Below are 25153 nucleotides of genomic sequence, written 5' to 3'. Positions count from 1 at the left end.
TCCCGAGTGGGAGCTCTCGAGGAAGGGGAGTCACGTCGTGTCCTCACGGGCTTGTCAGCCTGGAAGGACGCCGCTCCTCTTGGGAAGTCCTGGCTCGGCCAGCCCTGCTCCTCGGGGCGCCCCGGGAGGGGACGGAGTACGGGCTGTTCGAGAGGACCGAGGGCGGCCCTACCGTCTCCTGCGGGGCTCTATTTTATAACATCCTGCCCCCTGACACGAGCCCTCGGTCGCACTTCAAATCTCTGGGTTCAGGCTGCACCTCTCCGCCGCTGAAACGGCGGGGGCCCAGCCTCGCCCCGGAGCCTTCAGCGGTTCTTGGGGTTCAGTGAAGGAGCCTGTGTTTGCAAGAAGCCAGGTCCTCCCTGTGCGCTGAACCTGGTCCTGCTAAGGGGATTTTTTATAATTTCCTGCTTTTCTTGTTTGTTTTTGATGGCACACATACTCAAACTAGCTTGTCAGGAGTAAATGGTTTGAGTGTTTGCAGTGAGTTGAGAGCAGTGTCAGGACTGACTAATCATTAGCCTTTGCCGTCTGCTATTATCCGCCGCCTGAACCTGCCTCGCTCTGTGTTCTCGAACGGCTTCAAGTTCACTGAAGGGTTTATGGCTGCTTTGAGCAGGACCAGCCTCATTCTTTCCAAGCGCTGCACTCGGAAACTGGAAAACTACCCCCTGTGTGTTGATTAAATATGTCGGTTTCTTGCTTTGAGCTGGATCGGCCTTACGTTTTGCAAGTGTTGCACTCGGAAACTGGAAAACTACCCCTGTATGTTGATTAAGTATGTCGGTTTCTTGCATTCACCTGCAATTTACTTGTCAAGAATACTTGAAAGCTTGGTAATTACCAAAAATATTACTTCACAGAGAAGGAAACTAATAGCAATAACTAGCATATAGCCAAAAACTGTGCTGTGTATGGTATAGCATCTAGCAGAGGACAAGACCCTTTGGCATTTGAAATAATCCTTAACTTGAAAAAAAAATGATGCCCTGAAATTTCAGATTATTTGCAGTCCAAGACTGAATATCTGGGGAATTCAAAATGGATTGGGAAAGGAAATAATGTTAAGACTTCTGCAGTCTGTTTGTGGGTATCAATACTGTAAAGCTGGGTGATTTTTCAAATGTCCTTTTTTTAAGGGCTTCTATTTAACAGGTACAAGAGAGAAGGAAAAACAGCATTTATTAGCTTTGTTTATATGTTATATCAATAGGTCCCATCCTGTTAAAATTGATGTTAAGACTAATCCACTTGTTGGCACAAAGCCTCCTCCTGTATCATTGTTTTCCATTACTTATGTAGATCAATTCTGGAATAATTAGAAAAATTACTCACTGCAGTAGCTTCAGTAGCTCTGTTTGCTTTTGCATTGAGCAGTCCTCTTTTCAACAAGATATGCCTGGCATTTACTTCTGCTGATAAGAAATCGGTAAATGGGGTGGGAAGATGACAAGCAAACTAAAGACTAATTTACAGGGAAAAGTTAATATTTGCTCATCTGCCAGATACAGTAGGTTATTGTTTCTTGCCACAGTCTGAATGGCAAAGTGTTTTTCTAAATTATGATGTTTTACATAAAATGCAGAATTGGTGTTAATCCATTCAATACTGCACTTACATCACCTTACAGGAAGCAAGAACAATATGTCTCTGTTGTTCTCAAGAACAGCCTGTGTTTGTCAAGTGCAGAAGGAAGTCATGGACTGAAAGGAGACGGAAGAAGCATGCTATTCCACTTAGCATTACTGACTTGTGAGGCTTGCTTCATTATTAGCACCATGTCTGTTCCAAATACAAGGCAGTTTTTCTAATGATTTGGCTATGAGTGAGGTTGAGCACTAAACTGGGAAAAAAATCAAAATACTGTTGAACAACAAGTTGCTGATGCTTTTATAAAGTGAAAATATATTTTTTAATCTGTTAGCTCTCTGAAATGAACAATCAGGCATTTAGGAGGTCTTGTGTTTTCATGTTTGATTCGGAGATAATTCCAAGGACTTTTTAAAAACTGAAGTAACAGCCCATTTGTTATCAGAAGTACTCTTACCTTGTTCACTTGTTTCTCAAGGGCTGTGAAATTAACATCTTTAACACCAGATGGTTTGTATATAATCACGATTCAGTACCATCCTGTTCCAGCTCTGTTTTCTTCAGAGACAAAACAGACAAAAACTTGGAACAACCAGTTGGCTGTAGACTTGTTGAAATAACGACCTTCTCTTTGTTATATATTTCTACAGCTATAAATCATTTACCTCTGGTATTAACCATAATTATAATTTTAACATCCAAGAGCTTGCCAACTTTATTAGTTGCAAATATAAATGCAATAGTTGATGAGTTACAAAGAGCACATGACAAATATCACAGGCTTGATTTAGCTGATCCAACTAGTATAAACAAGGTCCAAGACAAAAAAAGACAATTCAAATGCATCCTGATTTATAGAGATTAAACATAACTTTGTCAAATTTATATTTTTCATGTATTGTGGCCATCCATGTTCAGTAGAGGGAGAAAAATTATTTTGGACAAATCTGCATTTTGAATGTTTACAGTAACGTGGATGGAATTCATAGAATAAACTGAAATTTATCACCACAAATATTGTGTTTAAAATGGATGTGAAATTTCATTAATCCTTTAAGGACCTCTTATTTAACTACAGGATAACATATAGGAGTGAGAGATTGGAGATTCACTGTAAATTCTTCACTGATAAACAGGAAAAAGTTTTCAGGAGTCCAGCATCCTTCAATTATGAGTGTCTAAAAAAACCCAAAGAATTTTAAGAAACTTGGAGATACAGAAATTTGAATGAGATATTAAAAGTACATAAGTTAATGTGATTTTTATAACCTTTAGGCCAGAACTCTCACAAGTACTAGAAATGGTTAAACTAAAATTAGGAAACCTTGTATCTAAAAGCTATCTAAAAAGTTAGACTAAGTATATCACTGTAGACAATGAGAAGTAACTTCTAAGTTCAGTAGGGAGAAGGCAGTATTTTGAGGCAGTCAGCTGCCAGTCTTTAAGAAAAGGTACACTTATAGTCACACTGAACATTTAAAACAATATTTAAGTGTGGAGGGGAGGTAAGTAGAGACTGGTGGCCATTGCGTAGGGATGCAGCTGATAATAGAATAACATGGGGAATCTGCTTACCAAATTACAGCATGGCGCACATGGGACGCAGCCAGCAAAACCTGACCAAACAATGTGGGTACTTCATCAGGGATGGATATTTCACCAGTCAGGATTGTCCTTGTAGCCCTTTTCTTGTGAGCATGGTGAAGATTGTGTGCTGTTCTTGCTTTGTACTCTTTTCTCATAATTCTCACATTTCTTTCTAAATCTCCATGTCTAAATCTTCATTTTCTCCAGTGTCTTCCCCTCCTCTTGCTTCTTTTATTCTTTTGAACTTCCAGAAAAGCCTCCATGCTAACTGCCTCTTCCTTCTAAATGCCGTAATGCTCAGTTTAGCTATATGAGGGGAGTCTTTTCCCTTTGCATTCATTACTACAGCCCCATTGGCTACTTTTATTTGTTTCTTTTCAATGTTGCCAGTTTTTCAATCTTAAATGAACCTTGGGATTCTAAATGCTTTTTCTAAAGCTGCAACACATTCAGCTTTTTGATGATATGAGGATTTCAGCTGGAAACATCTCTATGCTTCTATCAGACAATAAGCATTCACTTGTAGAAATCTTGATGGCATGGAGCCTAGGGAATGGTTCAATCGAACTAGTGGTTCAATAGTTAAAAGACAGACAAAAATTAACTGCAGTCCTTGAATATTTTCAGTGTTTTAAGCTACCTGCCCTTGCACATGAGGAAATAGCTCACATTCTACTTTCTCTGGTAGAAAAGATCTTTTTATAAGTTGCTCAAACTCTTGGACTCGAGCCTTTCTGATTACTGTTCCTGCTGACCAGCAAGGGTTTTGGAAGGATTTGTGCACACAGCAGTGATGGTTACCAGCTCAATTCACACCTAAGCTAGCTGTCAGCTAGCAAGCTGAGGAAATGAGGGACATGTGCTTGTAACAGAGCAGAGCTCTTGGGTCGAAAGGGTGGAGATACTGCAGTAAGCATCCCAAGCACTTATTCTAATGCTAACGAGGGGTACTTCTGCTAGCAGAGCGTAGAGAAGTGACAGCTGCATAAAGATAGCCTAAAACTGCATACTATGCAACTTTCCCGTTTTTAATTGAAATTATGTTGTGTTTTCAATTTCAGTGTACTTGGGGATTTTTTTCCTTCAGCTGAGGGCTCTCGTTTTTTGCGTGGAACATGGCTGCCATCTACTGCTCCACGCAGGATCCGTCTGTTTGGAAGAATCTGTCTGGATTCTTCCTCTGCACTGGTGAGGCCACACCTCGGGTCTTGTGTCCAGTTTTGGGCCCCCCAGTTCAGGAGAGACATTGAGGTGCTGGAGCAAGTCCGGAGAAGGATAACAAAGGTGGTGAAGGCTCTGAAATACAAGTCTGATAAGGAGCAACTGAAGGAGCCGGGGTGTTCAACCTGGAGATGAGGAGGCTCAGGGATGACCTTATTGATCTCTACAGCACCTTAAAGGGGGTGTAGGCAGGTAGGGGTCAGTCTCTCCTCCCCTGCAACTTTTGACAGGATGGGAGGAAATGGCCTCAAACTGAGCCAGGGAGGTTTAGGCTGGACATTGGAGGGATTTCTCCACAGAAAGGGTGATCAAACATTGGAATATGCTGCCAGTGGAGGCGGTGGCATCACTGTCCCTGGAGGTATGTAAGGAAATCCTAGATGTGGCACTGAGTGCCATGGTCTAGTTGACATGGTGGTGTTCAGTCATAGGTTGCACTCAGTGATCTCAGAGGTCTTTTCCAATTTAATTAATTCTGTGATTCTGTGATTTGGTGTTAGCTGAAAGGAGTTGGCTGGTAGATCATTTGGTTTCAGTAGCTGCATATAAAATGCTGCTATGATTGGCGGTCATTCATATTCCTTGAATTTACTCAGCTGCTCAGAGGCTGAGGAGGAAACAGAGTCATGTTTAGCAACTTTGTTTGTTGGGACCATCTCTTTTTGCCTGTAAAATAGCTTTTGTTTCTTTGGTTGTTATTCTACCTTGAAACCATCCTATTCAAATACTTTCACTGACCGTACTACTTTGCTTTCTACTTCCTGGACCTTCAAAACCAGGATTCACAAGTTTGTCAGTGAAAAAAATGTTTGAGAACTAGTCCTTCTCTCAGGACTTCCTTGTAACCTTTTATCCACTTCTTGATATTTATGTCTATGAAAATTCTTTTAATCATGTCTTTAAAATAAAGCTGGGCCACTGATAAGAACTGGTTCCTGCTTGCATAACCTCTTTGGAGAATTTCACTCATTATGAAAGATCAACCAGCTTGGAAAAAATGCACTTGATGAAACCTTTCAAATTCAGTGATAAATTGTCTCTAGAGTAACTGGACTTTACACCATTAAGCATCTGACTCCCTGACACCTTGCAAATGGCAGCGTCCAAATTTACTTACTATACCCCTGTGGTGGCCTTGTGTCTTTTCAAGAATTGCCATTGATATCCTAGTCACAAAGGGCAATTAATTTAAAAACACTTGCTCAGAAAACTGTCCTGTAACTTGCATTTTGAAAAGACAAATTGATGTAAAAATATTTCACAGAAGCTAAAATTGGTTGAATTTGGCCTGGAGCAGCCAATTCTGTAAGGTATACCTTTGCCCCAGGGTTAAAAAAATCTGATCTCACATGATGTTAATAAATGCAGCCTGTAAATTGCCAGTTATGAGGCTTTGAGAACTGCTATGGTATTCCAAAGGATACATTAAATTGAGCTTCACTTGCACTGAACTGATTTTATTCTAAAATCCTGGAGGCTATTTAATAAACATAATTTTTTTCATTTTTATTACAAGATTGAAGAAGTAGTAGAACCACCTAATTCTGCATCTGAGTGCCAGTTTAAGCAAATGGATATTTTTGCTTAAATATCTTACATGGATTTTTACAATGGATTTCGTAGTCAAGGTTTAGTTTTCAGTATTAGGCTAGGTAGCAGGAGTACGTAACTATGATCCAAGTTCCATGAGGTGTCTGTGATTAAATAATCTAATTTGCCTTTGCTGTAACTTCTGAAAGTGTAAAATGATACTTCTACATTTTTATCTTTAAACACATAGATGGGTCTTTGTTACTAATTCGGGTGGTCTGTGTCCAACTGGAATAATTTCAGTGTCTGTACTTTAAGGGACACAGATGCAGATATATATCTATATATAATATAATAATATAATATAATATAATATAATATAATATAATATAATATAATATAATATAATATAATATAATTAATATAATATAATTAATATAATATAATATAATATAATATAATATAATATAATATAATATAATATAATATAATATAATATAATATAATATAATATAATAATATGGCAAAAGCTGCAGCTGCTGCTCTGCTATTAATTTTCTAAGCCTGAACACCCCCTGCCCATCTCTTCCTCCAAAGGCAAAATTCCCACTGACGTAAACAGAAGTTGTCACAGGTGTAAGAAGTTTATTCATAAAAGGACTTCCATAAAGCACAATTGCATACTGAGAAGAATGAAAAAATATGCAGATCTATTCAAGAAATTAGGAGAATGAAAAGCTTAGAAGGCCTTTCTTAAAAGGAAAAATGAAAGCTAACGCACATACTTATGACTGAAACATCTCGCGTATTCAAGCTGATGCACACACTCCGAGCCCATCTATGTCCTGCGCGGCGTATAGAAGAGCGGATTGTCTCTGACCCTTGGCAGCGCCACCTCCTGCGCAGGAAGGCGGTTCTGAGGACCGCCGTTCCCTGCCGGCCGCACTGGCAGCGCGCCGGGCCGGCCCCTGCCATGGCCAAAGATGGCGGTGGCTGCGCCGCGGCTCCGGCACCGCCCGGCGGGCGGGCGCTTCCGCCGGGGCCGGGGGCGCGGCGGCTCCTCCGCGGCTCGGCGGAGGCCCGGGCCGGGGCCATGGGCACGGCGGCGGGCGCGGGCGCCCTGCGGCTGCCCGGGCTGCACGGGTACGCGGTGGAGTTCTCGCCATACTGCCCGGGGCGCGTGGCCTGCGCCGCCGCGCAGTACTACGGCATGGCAGGTGCGGGGGGCGGCGCGGCGGGGGCGACCGGGAGCGTGGCTGAGGAGGAGGCTGGAAACGCGGGTGTGCAGAAGGACAGACGGTGTCTGTCAAATGCCAAAGCATCTGGGGACGACTTCCCTTTCCGCTGCGTTTGTTTCGCTGTGAGACGGTGCCTGTGCCCCGCGGCCGGGCCGGCGGTGTCGCGGGAGCTGCCCCTTACCCTCAGCCCGCCGGGATCCGCCTCTTCCCAACCCGCTGCTGCCCTGGTGCTTCTCGCAACGCACTCGCTCATTTGGTAGGATCGACAGTAAATGTAAAGACGTACACAGTGTGAATAAAATATCTGAAGATAACTTTCTCCGGTGACAGGAACCGAGGGAATAGCCTGAAGTTGTGTCAGGGGAGGTTTAGGTTGCGTATTAGGAAAAGGTTCTCCATCCCGAGGGTGGTTGGGCGCTGGAACAGCTCCCCGGGGAAGTGGTCGCAGCACCAAGTCGGACAGAAGCTGAAGTGTTTGGACGATGCTCTCGGACGTGACTCTTTGGGATGGTGCCGTGCAGGGCCGGGAGCTGGACTCGATCCTGATGGGTCCTTTCCAGCTCAGCTCGGTCCGTGTTTCCGTGCCCTCAGCTGATTTTGTTTTAGTCCCTGAGTGTCCACGCAGGCCCTGGTGACCCTGTGGTCACTTGAAAGAGCCAAGATGAGCGTTCGTCAATGCTGGCATCTTTTCCATTTCCAGTGGGAATATTGCTCCCTAATATATTAATTAAAAAAAAAAAATCCAAGTGTAGATTCACTTTAACAATATCCTCATCAGATGAGGAAACAGAACCAATGTGTGGTTTATCTGAACTTAATTATTTATTTAGTTTCTGGTGAGCTGTGTTTGTATTACTGTATTCAGGACGGGGTGAAAAAAGTGGTCTGCTGTGTTATCAAAAAGACAAAAGCAACTCTGTGTTGGTATGTTTGTCATGTGAGCCCACTGCGAAAATGCACTTTTATGGTTTATAAGCAAGTCTTTTTCAACCTCACCTACAGATATACTACAGAAAAAAAAAAAAACAAACAACAAAACAAACAAACAAAAAAACCCAAAGCAACAAAAAAGCACCAAAAACCCCAAAATCAAGTCAGAACAATGTGATGTGAATTACTGTTTTAGAGACTACAAGATGTTTAATTACGCAAGTAATTCTTAGGCCTCTTAAAGTTCATGTGCCCTTTGTGTTTGCACACTGAAGCTACTTCAGAACCACTCCAGTTTCCTTTGGCATTGGGGAACTAGTTATAATGTTTTGTTTCATTTTGTTGGTTTAGGTTGTGGAACACTGGCAGTGCTGGAACAAAACGAAGCTGGGATTGTTCTGCTCAGGAGGTAATACAGGTTTATCTTTTATTTTTGTAAGATAAAAACTTATTTTGTACATGTGGGTACCAGGCACAACTGAAATATTTTTGGTTATTTTTAGCGATACAAAGTATTTCTTCAATTCTGAAGTAACTAGTGAATGCAGGTCTTTGTATTTACATAGAAATTAATGTATTTGTATTTACGTACAATACAAAAGATATGTTTACATTGCATCGATTATGTTACGGGAAATCATCTGGCTTGCACCATTTCCATAGTGTAAACTATTTTGTAGAAAACTGACGACGTGAATTAAGAGCAGCTTCTCTGCCCTAGCTTGAAATTATAAGTTCTAGCTTTTTAGGAATAGTGCCTTGACACCTAGATTTATGATTGATTTATACTGAAAATAGATTTATGATTGATTGATTTATGATAGATTTAAATCAAAATAGATTTATGATTTATGATTTATTTATACTGAAAATAGAGCAGGAAGCTACGTCAGTCATGGAGGTCCTTCCTAGGAGATACAATTTTCTAGGGGTTTTAAGGAGATTGATTTTGTTGTGGATGGAAGAAGGAGAAAGGTTAGAAAGGAGGGAGTTTAATACTTGTCTGTTATTAACCAAAAATGTTTTAAGGAAAGTCTTGAAACAGTGATTGTTTAGATTAAGGTGGCTGACATGGAAATGCTTAAAAATAGGTAATCATATTCAGAGAAACCTTTTTTGATTCATAATTATAAAACAAGACTCTTTGAAGATGTTCAACACTGTTACTTCTGTTAAGTACTCTGGTTTAGTGCAGTTCATTTCTGTTTTCAGTGACTTCACTTATTTTGTGGTAGAAAGTCCTCTTAAGTCCTCTTAAACCCACAGATTGTATTGTTTATCAAAGTGTTCCATGTGCAACTGATCATTACTGTAGAGTGCCATCAAATTTGACTTAAGCTTAGATAAACCTTCAGTGAAAAGGAGGTAAGAAACTCCGTTTTTCCCATCAGATAATATTGCAGTAATTAGTAGCTGTCACAAAATAACTAATATATGGCATCAGATACCATATGGTGAATTGTTGGTATGTTGAAAGCATTTTCAAGAGAATGTAGAGTTCCTCAGTAAATTCCTTACTATATTTCTGTTGTGTTTTCGTTGTGACTGAGATTCATAGTGGTGTGAATTGGATAAAGCTCTCCCAACAAAGTTTTATTTCTTTCTTTACCACAGTTGTTAGAAACAAAGTGCTCTTACATTCTGGAGAAACCGTAGATCAGACTGAGTCGTGTTGTACCTCTGTTTGCGTGGCAAGTTTTAGACTGGAATCAGAGTTCCTTCTTCATGTGTGGAAGGTCCTTGGCTCATTTATGCTTTAACTTAATCAACCTATTCTGGCATACGGTTTTAGATACTGACATTCAAACGAGTAAATTAATAGTGAGGAGTTTCACCTGAAACTCAAATATACAAAAATGCTGCTTAGGTTGGTAAAAAGGGTGATTTAAATACTTTCTTTGCATGGAACTAGCCCAGACTTTTTATGTCGTGTTTTCTCACAGACAAATATCTTCATTTTTCCAATTTAGCTTTGACTGGAATGATGGCCTGTTTGATGTGACCTGGAGTGAGAATAATGAAAATATGTTGATCACTTGTAGTGGAGATGGATCTCTGCAAATCTGGGATATGGCTAAAACCAAAGGTCCATTGCAGGTCTATAAGGAGCACACTCTGGAGGTAAATCAGGCAAACTTAAAAAAATTAATGGATGCTCTTATGTTTGAATAATTAAAATATTTATTTGTAGTCTTATAATCAAAACCGGCTTATTGTTTTCTAACTTTTTTGGGTCTGTGGTTTGAATTAATAAGTTGAATATAAAGTGGATGTACATATTCTTGTGCATGTTCATACACTGTAGTAGGTGCTACTTGATTACACAAATCTAATATATTCAGGACTAGCATTTGTGGTTCCTTACAGCCTAAGTAATCATTGTGATGTTTGAAATTACTGCAGTCACACTGTGATTTTTAGAGAGCCTTACTAGATGGGTCTAAATCAGATAGCTGATATATCAGTTTTGAGGTTGTGGAGTGATACACATTATGCGCTTCCTTAGCAACCGGGTTGCACTCAGATTTGCTTATCCTTTTCCCTCCTAGCATCTGTGAGATCCTACTCAAGCAGCAGCAGTCAAATGTTGGGACAGTGTGTATATTTTTTTAGCCTTGGTTTGATACTGTTGCATTTGATTTTCTTAAAATCTCAGTTTCTTTGGGCAGTGGTGTATGGGGAGAGAAGAATATTATATTCAGGTTCATAAATATATTTGCATAGTTTTAAGGATATTTATACTGCAGTACACATGTCTTCCCTAAGGTGATTTTTCTTCCCCCTTTTTTTAAACTTTCCTTCTAACCCTCCACTCACTTCTATTAAGTCTTTGAACTTAAGATGCAGTGAGTTTCAGCTTGCATTTTACTGACTTTACTGATACCTTATCTAAAGGACATCAATCTCAATAAAATAATCTAGTAGATATGCAGTCAAAAAACTGATTGAGGAAATTCAATTTCATTCCCAAAAACCTCAAGATTTTTTCAGATATGAAGCAAAATTTTAAAAGTTGGGTGACTGTAATTACACAAGAGCTCATCTTCTGTAGCTTACTTCTTCGTAGTTTTTTTTACTTTGGTTTAATACACTTACTGTATAAACTGAGAATTTTGAGAGAGGAGTTTCTAGTTGTGATCAGGATTTTGATACTGTTCAAAGGCTGCTAGTCGTTTCAGAAAGAAACTGTAGGTGAAGCATAATACCTTTTTTTTGGTTTTTTTTCTGTCATTTTCTCATTGAAATTGCATCAGTAAGTTTATTTGGTTCTGTTACACCATCTGTTGTTTGTGAAATAAACATTTCTGTGTCTATGTCTTAGCTGAGCTGGTAGCATGGGAGGTGGACATATTCAACTGTGCTCAGAAAGACAATATAAGAAACATGGGCTGAGTGAGAGTTTATTGTGAGATATGGAAGGTTTGTAGTGATTCTTTATGAACTTGTGTTAAGACGATAGATTTCAAAAGGAATTTACCTAGCAATTTGTGGCAAACACTGGCAGATAGTGTTCTCACTACCTTCCTAATCCTTAATCCTTGTCTGACTTGTTTAATGGCAGTTTTGTCACTGCATTTTATATTATTTCTAATGCATGATTGACAGGGATCTGTTTCTTTTTTTTTCTAAATGAGATCATTGTTCCTTCTCAAAACGAATATGCATTTTTAATTTAAAAGTAAATTTGCATTATCAAAGGACGATGAGTTTTATTCCAGCACTAGCCAATTGCTGAATCTTATGAATAAATTAGTCTAATTTACTTTGGTTTTGACAAAATCTCGCTGGATTGCAAGATAATAGAATGCTTGACTTAAATTTGTCTTGTAAAGTGAGGCTGAACATTTATTTTAAGCTATTTTTTATGTTTTTACATATTTTTTCCTTAATTTTTTTATCTTGGCTGAGGCATTTCTTGCTGCTGCTTAGGCATAAGCTAGGGTTCATTTATTTTATGATTGAAGATAAAGCACTAAAAGATTAACAGCTAAGGTGTATGCTGTGTTATTAATCTTTCCCAGTTGCCCAACACAGCTTCCATTGAAGTGTCTATAAGTTTATGTTGGAGGATGGCATGAGAAAGAAAGAAGAGTAAAAGCGAACCTTACTGGGTTATTCACACTGTCTTCTTTTCATCCCCTCCCTATTACCGAGACCTGTCACATGCCAAATGGACAGGATCTTTTGTTTTCCCCGAGCCTGTTGTCTTTCCTGTTTGTAATTCTTGCCCGAAGGAGAGTTCGCCCAGGTCCTGCTGCCTCTGCTGCAGCTGCAGAGCGCTGAGCAGTGCCAGCCCTGTGTGCCATATGTGCCCAGGTCTGTGTCACAGCACGCGCTCTGCAGATCTCCGTGCTGATAGCTTGGGAGTGAGCTGGGAGCGCTGTGTGTGCTTTGCCTTATCTGTGCAGTAGATCTGATACGTCCCGAGTACAATGTATTGAATACCAGCTACATGGATTGTGTGACACAGGTGCGTGTTTCCCGAAGATCTGTTTCTCTCTGGAAAATCTTGAATGTGAATATGAGAGCCAAACACTTACTGAGCTGTTGTGTGCAAGAGGCATACTCTGTAGTGATACAATTAGGAGCATTTCCAAACAGCAGCAGCTTAGGAGTTGAGCTCAGGCCATCACACTGATTCAAAGGCAGAGAGAGAAATATTTGTGAGGAGCTTGGAAGCCACTTTGGAGAACTGTCATACCTTCCGTTCTTAGAATCTATGGAGAGGTACTGGTGTGTTTCCTTTGTTACTATTTTAGTAGGAAGAGTTAGAATGGAAAGGAGCATGCTTTAATGAGCTGTAGTATAATTAATTAGCTAACAAAAGTAGAAAAGTCAAGAGTATGGTTTGGTAAAAAAACCCAAAATAATTACCTCTCAACTAGTTATATGACTTTTGTTAAGTACTATCCCAGGGTCTTGTACACTTGTGCACTTGTATATTTGGGCTGTAAGCTCCTCAAGGAAGGGAGTTAGTACAAAATGGTTCTAGAGCAGTATGGCCTTCAGTATACGGGAAGTAGGACTTTGTCAAATAAAAAAGGAAAGTTGCAGATAAAGCAGCTTGTTTTTCTCTGGGCAGTGTCCTGAGAGCTCTGATTGGGTCAGGTGGTGAAGTGGATGAACTGTTTTATCTAATATTTATCCACCTTACACTGAAATGATTTGTGTCCCGCTGCAGCTTAATGAATCACTTTGGTGTGAGGTAAAACCAGACAAAACAGAATGCACCTTCCATCAAGTAAAGATGTGAATTTGAAGATGGAAGTTGTACGTGTACTTGAAACTTGAGGATTTTAAATAATTTGAAAAACTACCTTAATGCATTTGTTTTTGTGAGGCAGCAGAGCTGAAAAATCAGCAGTGAAGGGTGGAGTTAAGGTACCCTCTGTCAAAGCAGGAGCCAGCATTAGAATATGCTGTCAAGGAAGAGGGAGCTTATTTCAACTACACAGTGGAAAGTAATTTCTTAATAGCTGAAATGAGTAGTTATGAGGGAAAGTGAGTTTTTAATTTATTTTATTTTACTTGTTTGAGGATTTGGATGGTAAAAAAAGAGTGCCATAGAACCCGAAAATATGGTAACCAGGAGTATTTTATGACATATATTTCTTAGGAGAACTAGATGTAATAAAAAAGCATTTATTGTTAGTCAGCTAAAATCTCAAAGTCACCTGTGAAGAGAGATGGCATTTGCAATGAGAGGTGGCTAGCAATTTGCAACTGTAGATATTTGAATAAAATTGGATCAGCAATAAGAAATCAAGTCTGAATTATGGCTTTTAAAGTGGTAGACTCCTAGTGATGGCAGATGTATGTGGATTTTGTTACAACTTTTCTTTTTCCTCTGTTTTGGCCCATCTGTGCTTTTGCAGATACTTTTCTTAGCTTGTATGTACCTTTAATATCTGACTGAGAGGCTACATTTAATTTTTTTCTGGTAAATGGTATTGTTGGCAAGTTTTGCTGTGCTTCAGTGGTATGGTTTTTCAGCTGACTAGGATACAATCTGGAAATCCAAGTCTATTTTGTGAAATTCTGACTAACTACAGCCTGAAACTTGTATTCTAATGCTCCTTCTAAACTGTGTTCTTATGTCGTTTACAGGCATATAGTGTTGACTGGAGCCAAACTAGAGGAGAACAGTTAGTGGTGTCTGGTTCATGGGATCAAACAGCCAAGCTGGTATGTTGGCTTTCGGTTGAAGGTGAAAAGTGTGATTTATTTTGGATCTCATAGTCCTTTGTGTTAAGAAACAACATGGATTCTCTTTTCTTGTTTATTTTTACCCTGCAGCTGAAATTCTGTTTTAATTGAGAGGTTGCCTAAACTCTCAGATGATACCAGTTTAAGTGTACAAGTACCTTTTTTAAAAACATTCATCTGATCCTTTCTGTATGTATAAAGTTGGGGTTTTTTTCAATGTATGAAACCTTTCATTTCTTACTGAATGTGTATCTCAACAGTCTTCATTTTTCCTTTATTCAGTGGGATCCAGCTGTGGGGAAGTCATTATGCACTTTTAAAGGCCATGAAGCAGTCATTTACAGCACTATATGGTCTCCACACATCCCAGGTTGCTTTGCATCCGCCTCAGGTAAGTGTGATGGTAAAGAGGTTCTCACAACAAAAACCCAAAAGCTGCCTTCTGTCTTAGTGGATCAGTTCAGCACTTTTTCCAGCAGATGGTAGTGTGTGTCATATACACTTGTTCTATAAAAATGGAACAAGGAAAGGTAAGTATATTGCTGCAGCTGGATTTGTAGGTTCTGTTACAGTCAGTAGATCATCCTCTTGGCCATTTAAACGAGGATCAGCAGGTTGCTTGCAATGACCTTGTGGCAGTTTTTTCTGTTATTTTATGTATCTCTCTTCCATTCATCGCACTCTTGTTATTGACCACTAAATCATGTTGTATACTTTATTTTGTGTTTTGGCCTGTGTTTTTGTTCAAAATATCTCAAGTGTTGGTAGACTATTAACTCTGTGAGAAATGTAGTCAGATCCCACTGAGCTTTTTTTAAGCAATTCTGTAGATCTCTGTGCCTTGTTCAATCAATTTTTGTTCTCTGCTTTGGAAAGGACTATGGGTCTTGCTGCTTAATAAAATCACAGTTGAGTTGGGTGTATACAGAGGCAAAGAGAGGTGAAATGGTAGTGTTTTCCAAACACTACTCCTGCTTCAGAGGCACAAGGAGAGCTCTGAAGTGATACCTGGGGCCCAGCTGATGATTAACTGGGAGAGAGGTGCTGTGAGCCACAGAATTTGCATGGGAATTAAAAGGGCTATAAGGAACTGTCTTAAAACAAATATTGATAGATTAACTCTGGTGGCCTAAATTTCTCAGATTTCATATCTGTTGTACTTCTGTACTGATTTTAATATAAATTGTTTGGCTCTAATATCAAGAGGGTAAACATAACTATGTTTTCCTGTTACTGAAGTTGGAGAGACAGTGTGTACACACAGATACTAGTCTTCCCTATTCTGTGGGAAGTCAGATGAAAATATACATGTGGCTTTCATAAAATTTCAGTCTGGCTGTTTCCATCTGATTCTGCCTGCAGAGTTTAGCTAGAATGATGAATGAGTAGCATTTATTTGTTCTACGTAATAGTGCTTGAAAGCCAAATGTTGGAGAATAGGTTTTTCCACCTTATGTGGTGGATACCTGTCTAACAGGATGTGCAGAAACTTACAGGATTGAGCCCTGTACAATGTATGAACAGTTCTACTGAAATGCAACTACCTATATACTACAAAATACTAGCTAAGTACCATTTGGTCAAGGTTAAGTTCTTACAAGTTTTTTACAAGTTCTAAGGAATGTTCACTTTAAAGTCCTGCTTAGGACCCTCCTGTCCTTGGTAATCTTACCCATACAAAATTTCTGGCATTCTAAATTAATAAAAGGGCTTTGCAGAAACAACTAATTATTTCATATTTGAACCTCTAGGATATGTAGCCAAACTTTCTTCTAATACATTGCCATTGAACAATTTTGGGAAACACTGATAGATGCTGTATGTCATGGTACCTAAATTTGGTACAATAATTGATCTGTTCTTTGAGTGACTCAGTGGGTGCAGCTGTTGGAAGTTTTGACTAGAACACTACAGAGTTCCTACTGTTTTGTGAATTTTTTACTTTGATGCTTGAAAGGGACTAATATGCTACTGGAGCTTAAAGCTAATTGCAGTCAGTTTTCACTCATTAATGGGAAAACAACATGCGCAAAAGACACAGTATTTTTCTTCTCTTAAGTGTGAAGTTCTCACTCGGGTGTGAAATAAAAATCTGCTATCAGTACACTGATAGTGTAATTCTGGGTATAAAATAATTTGATTTTAGAAGAAGAAGTCTTCAAAATTATGGTGAACTTTCTTACAGTTTCCCAAATAAAATGTCTGGTGTACTTCTAGATGTAATAATATAGAAATCATGACATGCTGATGTGGAAAAGGTTTTGTGTTTGCATTGTTTGCATTACAATTTTCCTGTGGTTTGATTGGATTGCTTCACTACAGAAAATACATATTGGCAGTCATTTCTTTGGTCAGCAGGACAGTAGATAGAAGAAGGACTCATGAGCCTCTAGCTCTGTGTATAAAGGCCATTTCCTTGTAAAAAAGGTATATCACACAGTTGGTGTTCAGAGAGTTTATTGTTCAGTGCTTAACGACATTCTACTCTGTCAGTCAAGGTATGGGATGAAAGTAAAGTGGAACTGTTTAAGGAGGCTGGTTGTCCTCATTTAAAACTTGCTATGATCTGCATACTCTATAAGGATGACAGAAAATCATGGGACAGAAAGCTAAATTTCACTGATGATTCATCTTCTATTGAGCTAAAGTTGGAACTGGAGAGAAACTTGAATCTCAATGTGATAGTGCTGTGTCAAATTTAGAGCTGTTCCCTTCTTTGGGATGTGCTTGCTGGAAAGGTTGACCTGCGGTTTTGTGGTCTCTTATTTTGCATCTTTTTGTTGTCTTGAAAATTAGTAACTGAAATGCATCTGGAGGGAAACTTTTTGTACTTCTTTTCATCTCACTTGGGTTTCTTCACTTTTAAAAGCAATAGCTTTCTTGGATGTTGTTAAAGATTATTGAAACATTCCTTGCTTGAAGGAGTCTCTACTGCTTTGAGATTGTAGAGTGTCTGTGTGTCTGTGTCTTTTTTTCTTCTCTCTTTTGCCCCACCTGTCCCCTTTCTCTCATCCCACCTCACACATACCTACTCACAACCACGTACTTACTGCTGTCTTAATAGTGTAGTTGTAATGCTTGAGAAATGAACTGTTTCATGTAGCAGCATCTTCATTTTCATTCTGCACATACGAGTAAAATAAATTAGGTGTGTTGTAAACCACAGATTGAAAAAAATGTTGCTTTTTAAATTCTTAAGATTAAACTAAATGTAAGTAAAACAATGCATTCTTTTTTTTTCTTTTAAAGGAAGTAAGCAAGGGGAAAGAAGGTCTAAAATCATATTGCATGCCACACCTCTGCCATTTTTTGCCTTTATTTGAATCCCCTTAGAATCCTGCAGAAGTTTAATTTCCATGTAACTAATTAGTTTGTGAACACTGAAAACAGAAAACCATACAGAATTTCAAACTACAGTAAAATAGCTGTTCAAAAGGGTCAACCTGTGCCTGAAGCTAATATTTGATTTTGAAATATGGCTTTTGCTCAAGCTATTATGAGACTAGAAAAGGAATACAAGTGAAGAAAATGAGAAATCCAAGATGGCACTATAAAGCAATTGAAAAGAATTTGATAGTAGGTATAGCTGTTTTTGCTTCATTAAGTCTCTATTCTGAATACATACAAGAAAACTGAGCTTGTCTGCAGTGGACAATAAAATGCAATTGAATTGCAAAAGATATAATGTCTGATGCTTCAGTTAAATTAGGTTTTATTCAGCATCTAATAAACTTCCATTTAACATCTACAGGGATGTGTGAGGTACTTTACCATGCTGTTGTCTTCATGTACAATGATTTGTACTCCAAAACAGAAAGTAAATGGCCTTTTTTTTTTTCTTAATCGGGAGGTGATAGTAACGGAGCAAACTGTTAATTCTGGATATGTAAATAAGTGCTGTTGTGATGTCAATAACAATTTCTGAGCAGATAAGCAGGATGTTCAGGTGTACGTGTGCCACCAGACCAGAGCCCTGGTAAATGTCTGCCTTACGCTGAAAACGCACTGATGTGGAAAATGTCATTAAAGAAGTGACATGAAGTCACTAACAGCATTAACTGTAACCTCATGGTTAAAGGGGTTTAATGAGTCATTATGTAATTTACCTAGATTTTTTTTTTTAACCCAGGGAGCAAATTGGTGAGAAGCTCATAAAGAACGTTAGAAATGCACACAATGGTAGTATTTAGTCAAATGTTGATCAGTTCTACTAAATGATTCTCCACAACTGCAGAGCAGTAGGCCTTGCTTAGTCCTGTGGTTTATAAAGAAAGCATCCTTTTTAGTATCAATTGGGTTTATTGCCCCAGTATAAAGTACTTAATAAATACCATTTTACCTTTATCTGCAGGTATTCTTTGATACAGTTACAATACTGACAAATTAATGCTGCTTTCCTTTTTAAATCAGTCTTAAAGTTTAGTGATCTGGGCAGGTACATAATTTTAATAACATCTTAATTCATGAATAAGGGAAAGAAATTTTTTTTAAAATCTGCCTGAAAATGTCTGTATTCATCAGTATTTAGATCAATTAATTGTATTCTTTGCTCAAAGACTTGTTTTTCAGACTAAAAGCCCAGGGCAAAAATTTTCTTGTACGACCACAAGGTTTGATAATTTCTGTTACAGTTTTATTATGTTGACAAAAGTGTTGGATGACTGTAGCTTTGCTGCTTTACAAATGAATCTGTAAATCCAAGTCCCACTCTTGTAAGCCCTTGCATTGAGTGCTAGACTTTAATGTTGAAACTAAAAACCATTTTTTATCTCATATTCTCTTTTACTGCCAGCCCTGAGTTAGTGAGTTGCCTTTTAAAAAGTCTCTTCTTGCTTACTGGACTCTTGGTGATAAATGTGTGTAGTAAAGTTAAGCTGTAGTTTCACAGATCAGGCTGGCATATAGTCTTGGTGCTCCTTTCTGCATTTGGTATTCATATTGTAAAAAACCTATGATTGAACAAATTATTTTGCATGAAATAATGAGCTGGGGAGGGTGTACATCTACTAAGAGAGCATTTACTCTCTTAAAAGAGTAAAATAAAAGAAAATTAATGAAAAAAAAAAGAAAAGGAAAAGAAAATTAAACCTACCCAAGTCAAAACCAGCACATCAAATAAGCTATACTAAATCATTCTGTAATGTACAAGCTGAAGTGTTTCTCAGAAAAGGAGTTTATCCCTCAATTTATACTATGTGCTAACTATAGTAAAGTACTGTATATAGCAAATGCTATAATATAAAGCACTTTCAGGTTACAGTATTTTGTATTACAATCTCATGTTATAAAATGGTTTAGTGTTCAGAAGAAATAAACACTAAGAGTTTTTTACAGTAAATTAATTTGGGTTGTGTCATTTGGGTTACAGGTAGGCATCTAACCAATATTGCCATTTGCTGAAGAATAGCTTAATCATAAGTCATAACTTTGGTCAGTTTTGAAAAAAAAAATTCCCAAGATTTATGTATAATCCTCTTGGGAAACACTGAAATAAAGATTTCACTATCTTTTTAAAAAAAATATTTTATTTTATTTTATTTTATTATTCTTTTTTAGAAAAAGAATTAGTTGGGCTCTTCCCTAAAATAACTTAAAACTCTTGTAATTTTTAGCTTGACATCATTTTGTATCAGACTAAAATTGACCAGTTGCAAAGTATATTTCTACTGGTAATTATGTATGCTTGCTAGGTGAGTTGTGCTACATGGAGATAGATTTTGTGTATTCAGTAGTACTCTTGGATGATTTAACTAAAGCTGTTGTTTGTGTCACTCTTACTTCTGTCTCTTTGTGTGGAATTCCATGAGCTTTATTATTCCCATTCTAAGTTTTCTTGTACTGTTGTATTGGTTTAACCCCCGTTGACAGCTCAGTCTCACGCAGTCACTCAGTCACTCCCCCACAGTGGGATGAAGAGAGAATCAGAAGGTCAAAGCTGGAAAACTCATGGGTTGTGGTAAAGACAGTCTAATAGGTAAAACAAAAGCTGTGAATGCAAGAGCAAAACAAGGAATTCACCACTTTCCATGGGCAGGCATGTGTTCCAGCATGTCTTGGAAAACACATTCCATCTTGCATAATGGGAAGACAGATGCCATCATTCCAAGCATTTTTCTTTCTTTTTCTTTCTTCCTTTTTCTTCTCTCAGCTTTGTAGGTTAAGCATGATGCCATGTGTTATGGGGTATCCGTTTGGTCAGCTGTGGTCAGTTGTTCTGGCTGTGTCCTCTTCCAACTTCTTGTGCAATGCCAGCCCCGCCCCTGGCAGAGCACTGTGAGGAGCTGAAAGTCCGTGACTTAGTGTAAGCACTCCTCAGTGACAACCAAAACATCAGTGTGTTATCAACATTATTCTCATCTTAAATCCAAATCACAGCACTGTACCAGCTACTTGGAAGAAAGATATCTCTATTTCAGCCAAAATCAGAACAATTATCTGTGATAGAAACAATCAGCACAATCATTTTAACATGCATAAAAAGATTGGTTTTGAGAGTCATGAGATTTGGGTACTGCTTTTAATTTTCCCAGAGATTTTCTGTTTAATTCAGGCTAAATAATTTAATCTAGTTTAGTATTTAAAAATATACATAAGTAAGCAAATAATATAAACTTGTAATCGTTCTGTGGCACTGCTTTAATCTTGATGGTTTTGTCCTTTTAAAATGAATGTAGTGAAGAAGGAGTAATGCTTTAAATTGGAAGAGGGTAGGTTTAGATTAGGTATTAGGAAGAAATTCTATACTTTGAGGGTGATGAGGCACCAGTGCAGATTGCCCAGAGAAGCTGTGGATGCCCCATCCATGGAAGTGTTCAAGACCATGTTGGATGGGGCTTTGAGCAACCTGGCCTAGTGGAAGCTGGTTCCTGAAAAACATTGTACCTGTCCTAGTTAGATTTTTTTCCCCCTTCAGATAGTGTTTAAGGTTTCATGGGGTTTTATTAACCTCCCAAATACCTAGCTAATTTTTGTAGTTACTGTTATACCTCTGCACTGTTTAGAAATGATTGCTTAGCTGGTTGTTCTCAGAGGACTTTGGAGATGATGATTTATGAATTTGGGTAAAATATAGCTATGAATAAAAAAGGTAGTACAAAACCTACATGAAATTTAGATCTTAAATAAACTTTATATTTTCACTATTGGACATTGTCATTCACATTAGCAATCTTTATCTTGTGTATAAGGATGATGTATTTGTAGATTAGCATCAATTGAAAAGTTTTGAATAGATGAGTGTATATTGTGTAGTTTTATTGATTCATCCAAGATTTCACAAATATTCATTAGAAATAAAGAAAGCAAGTACAATGTATAAACAATTCTGAAATCATAATTATCTAATGGACCAGTAAAAATCTGTTGCCATAGAGAAACTGCTTCTTACAAAAATAGAAATATTTTATGGGGGAATTGTTGGGTGCTTTTCTGGTTGCTTACTTTGGTATGCCAGCTGGAAGTGTCTGTTAATAAACATGATTGTACTAGGTGTGCTTTCCATGTACTTTCTATTATTATTATCCTTTATTTGCTTTATGTTGTAGAAGAAGTGCATCCTCAGTATTTGTAGTACTCATGGAAATGTGGAAATAGCAAAAATTTTGACTTTTGTTGAAATTGAATGTAAATATATATGTATGAATGGAAATAGGTTTGAGGTTAAAAAAAGTTTGTTAAAATGTGCACTGAATCAGGATTGCACTGTGTCAGGATTGCACTGTTTATCAGGGTTTTTTTAATTCATCTGATTTTTCCACTTAAATGGAAAAATTGGATTTTCGTTTGGCTTTAAATCAGTCTTTTGTATTCACAGAAAGGTTCACTTGCATGTTGTGTTACTCCATTAAAAACATTTCACTGATAGTGCCAGCCAGAATTAATAACTGCTAAGTCTAGCATTAAAAAAAACAAAAAAAAAACCAAAAAAACCCCCACAAAAAACCAAAAATACAAAAAAAAAACCTCAGAAAATAACTTTTTTTTCCTTTTCTCATGCATCAGCGTTTTCTATTAAAAAAGAAATAATTGGGGCAATTTTACATTTAGTGCCAGAATTAATGTTGGCTGAATAACTTACTTTTCCAAATGCATTTGGCCCTCATAATGCTACTGTAGCATCTCTCTAGCAGTTCATTCTAGTTCACCTGGATTTATATATTTATTTGCTTGGGGAAAATGATCCTGTCTATAGTGAAATATGTGTTTCCCCTTCAAATCTATGTTATCTGATGAAATTAAAATAAAAGCTTTTTAAGAAGTCCATTATAATAGCTCAGAAAGACTTAAAACTCAAACTGAGCTGTCCTCTGCAGGCAAGCAGATCAGCAAGGCTAATGGAGAGTGGATCCAGGGCGTGCTACCTGGTTTTTTGCCAAAACCCTGCTGCTCGTGTTTCTTCCTCTCCATATGTTGCCCTGTTTTTATAAGCACTGTAGCAATGTTTGAGGTTTCAGCTGGCTGCAGGGTGCCACTGTCAGGAGTGCTATCCATGTATTGAGCAGCAGTCTTTCTCTTGACAGTAGGGGAGGGGAGTGAAAACAGAGAGAAATTGGGTGCTGTTCCCACCTTACAGATGGGGAATTTATCCACCAAGAGTGCAGCATCTCTCCCAGTCCTGAGGGCTGAGGATGAGCCAGCCAACACCAGAGCAAGCTCCCCATGGTCTCTGTGGTCAGAAGGCTGGATTTGTGACATGTAGTGAACCAAGCTCTCTCTGCCTTATTTATTTAAACTTTCCAAATGTTTTATGGGTTTTTTGGGGGGATATCTGCAGGGTCTGGTGGTTCATGCAATTAAGGAATATTGCTGTGGCTCTAGGGATGGTTTTATTTGCTCTCTAGCCAGTTTCTTGAAAAGAGATATGATTTTTCTTGTGCCCCGCTGTATACTTTATAGCCACTGACCAACAGGGCACTAAAACCATCAAAATGCTCGTATATAAGGGACATGAAAACAATAATTTTAAGGAATTATCAGTAATTTCTTCTGTAGCAGTATAAAACAGTGTTTAATTTGGGTAGTATTGATACATGCTTCCTATAGAAATCACAAGTGTTTTAATCATCTTTCAGTGATTAAATTTGTCTCTTGAATGAACATAAGCATAATAATAATAAAAAAATCTAATTAATTTTCTCTCTCTGAAAGCTAGAGAATCCATTTTTGCTGACACAAAGCTAAATATTCGGGGCTAATGGGAAAATCCCAATTTTTAAAAATCGGAAAGCTTAGTTGTCCCGTCAGCTGATGCAGCTTTCAATATCTTTACAAGCCATTAGGAGCTGAATTTGTAAGAAAGGTGTATTCAGATGCTACAGATCTTTAAGGGTAGACGAGAAAGCTAAGAAATACTTGTCTGCTAAGTACTAATGGATTAACTGAAACTTGTAACTGATGCAACATCATTGAATTAATTTCTCTTTGTTTCAGGTGATCAGACTTTAAGAATTTGGGATGTGAAAACTCCAGGAGTCAAACTTGTGATACCTGCCCACCAGGCTGAGGTCTTGAGCTGTGACTGGTGCAAATATGATGAGGTATAAAACCGTTCATCCCACTGCTTTGCTAATTGAACCACTCTTACTAAATAGCAGAGGGGTCTTCTGAAACGTTATTGCATCTTCTCTTTATGAAAACATGCCCAGTTGCTTTGTTGCTCTCATTTGCTATTACATCTCCAGAAGAGCTTTGTTCTAAGAGATGGACAGCCCAAGCAGATCAGATATTTTGCTTAATGCTAGTGGGCAGAGTAGTCAAAAGTGGAAGACCAGTTTGTGTTTCTCTGTGCTCTTTAATTTCACACTGGGGATGTCACTTCATTTATGATTTATGAATCTGTATTTTTTGATTTGTATCCAACATATATATTGTTAAATTTAGTAATTAAATTGTCTTGATATATCTGTGTTTTATTAAATCATCAGAACTTGCTGGTAACTGGTGCAGTTGACTGTAGCTTAAAAGGCTGGGATTTGAGGAACATCCGACAACCAGTGTTCGTCTTGCTTGGTCATACCTATGCTATCAGAAGAGTAAAAGTAAGTTGTGTTTTACTTCCCGTTGACCATTACTGAATTATTACACAAATTTTTGTGGAAGCCAGTAATATTTTATATTATCTAATAACGAGGAAAAAACCAACAGGATGTTAGAGGGCTTGAGAGACAGTTTGAAGGTTACTTCAGCTAAATTATATAAGAAATTGGAGATGGAGAAAACACTTTGCCTTATTCATTTTTAAATTATTTTCCTTTGTCTTTCCACAAAAAGGGCCAGTATTCACAGAAGACAAGATACAGAACACATTGTGAATATATACTTTCGTGTATACAAAGAAAATATTCATGTGTTCAAAGGGATTTTGAAACTTCATGCATGAAAGGCTACAGATGACTTTACTGGATCTGTGTACAGCTAGAACACCCACCAATAAGAATTTGCTCTCAATGCATAATGACATTTTTATCATGTTGTATGAAAATATGTATCCAAATATCTTTTTAGGTAAACTCTAACTATGTTTCAGTGTAAAATATTGGAACTAGCAAAGAGTGTGAGAGTCAAATGCATCAATATCAAAGTCTCCTGAGAAAGGAGATAGTACCTAATCCTTTTAAAGCATTTCAGGAATGGATATGTTTATTAATATTTTCTAGGAAATCTGAACTGACAGAAAAAGTTATCCTGGGTTGGTATTTTGCTTCACATGGCCTTGATTTGTTTCTAACATATTTAGAAGTTACTGTCCTTAGTTTGTAATTTGTCAGAAGAGGATGTGACTCAGGTAGTCATTCCGTATCACAAAGCCTTTTCATGGTCAGACAACATAAGAAGCTCCTGCTCTCCTTATC

The 25153-nt window shown here is 38.0% G+C and overlaps 1 protein-coding gene and 1 long non-coding RNA gene across 3 annotated transcripts in view; one reads left to right on the top strand and one right to left on the bottom strand.

The window, feature by feature from the left end:
- Positions 1–1035: 1035 nt before the first annotated feature.
- Positions 1036–3657, bottom strand: LOC137470954 (uncharacterized). Its single transcript, XR_010997323.1, has 3 exons — positions 3166–3657; positions 2048–2141; positions 1036–1703 (listed from the first exon to the last, which is right to left on the bottom strand). It is a non-coding gene; the product is annotated as an uncharacterized lncRNA (long non-coding RNA).
- A 3236-nt stretch (positions 3658–6893) lies between these two features.
- PEX7 (peroxisomal biogenesis factor 7) overlaps positions 6894–25153 on the top strand; it is a 40635-nt gene continuing 22375 nt past the window's right edge. The window contains exons 1-7 of one of the 2 annotated variants that reach the window (XM_068184864.1): positions 6894–7071; positions 8448–8505; positions 10067–10217; positions 14205–14282; positions 14586–14694; positions 23733–23839; positions 24227–24340. In XM_068184864.1, the coding sequence (XP_068040965.1) occupies positions 6912–7071; positions 8448–8505; positions 10067–10217; positions 14205–14282; positions 14586–14694; positions 23733–23839; positions 24227–24340 (777 nt within the window). In that variant the 5' untranslated portion in view covers positions 6894–6911. Of the gene's footprint in view, positions 7146–8447; positions 8506–10066; positions 10218–14204; positions 14283–14585; positions 14695–23732; positions 23840–24226; positions 24341–25153 lie in introns of both variants that reach the window. The other variant, XM_068184863.1, reaches the window with a different exon arrangement.

Source organism: Anomalospiza imberbis, chromosome 3 (assembly GCF_031753505.1).
Source record: "Anomalospiza imberbis isolate Cuckoo-Finch-1a 21T00152 chromosome 3, ASM3175350v1, whole genome shotgun sequence".
NCBI lineage: Eukaryota > Metazoa > Chordata > Aves > Passeriformes > Viduidae > Anomalospiza > Anomalospiza imberbis.
Note: the sequence above shows the minus strand (reverse complement) of the source record. Positions and strands in the feature narration are given on the sequence as shown.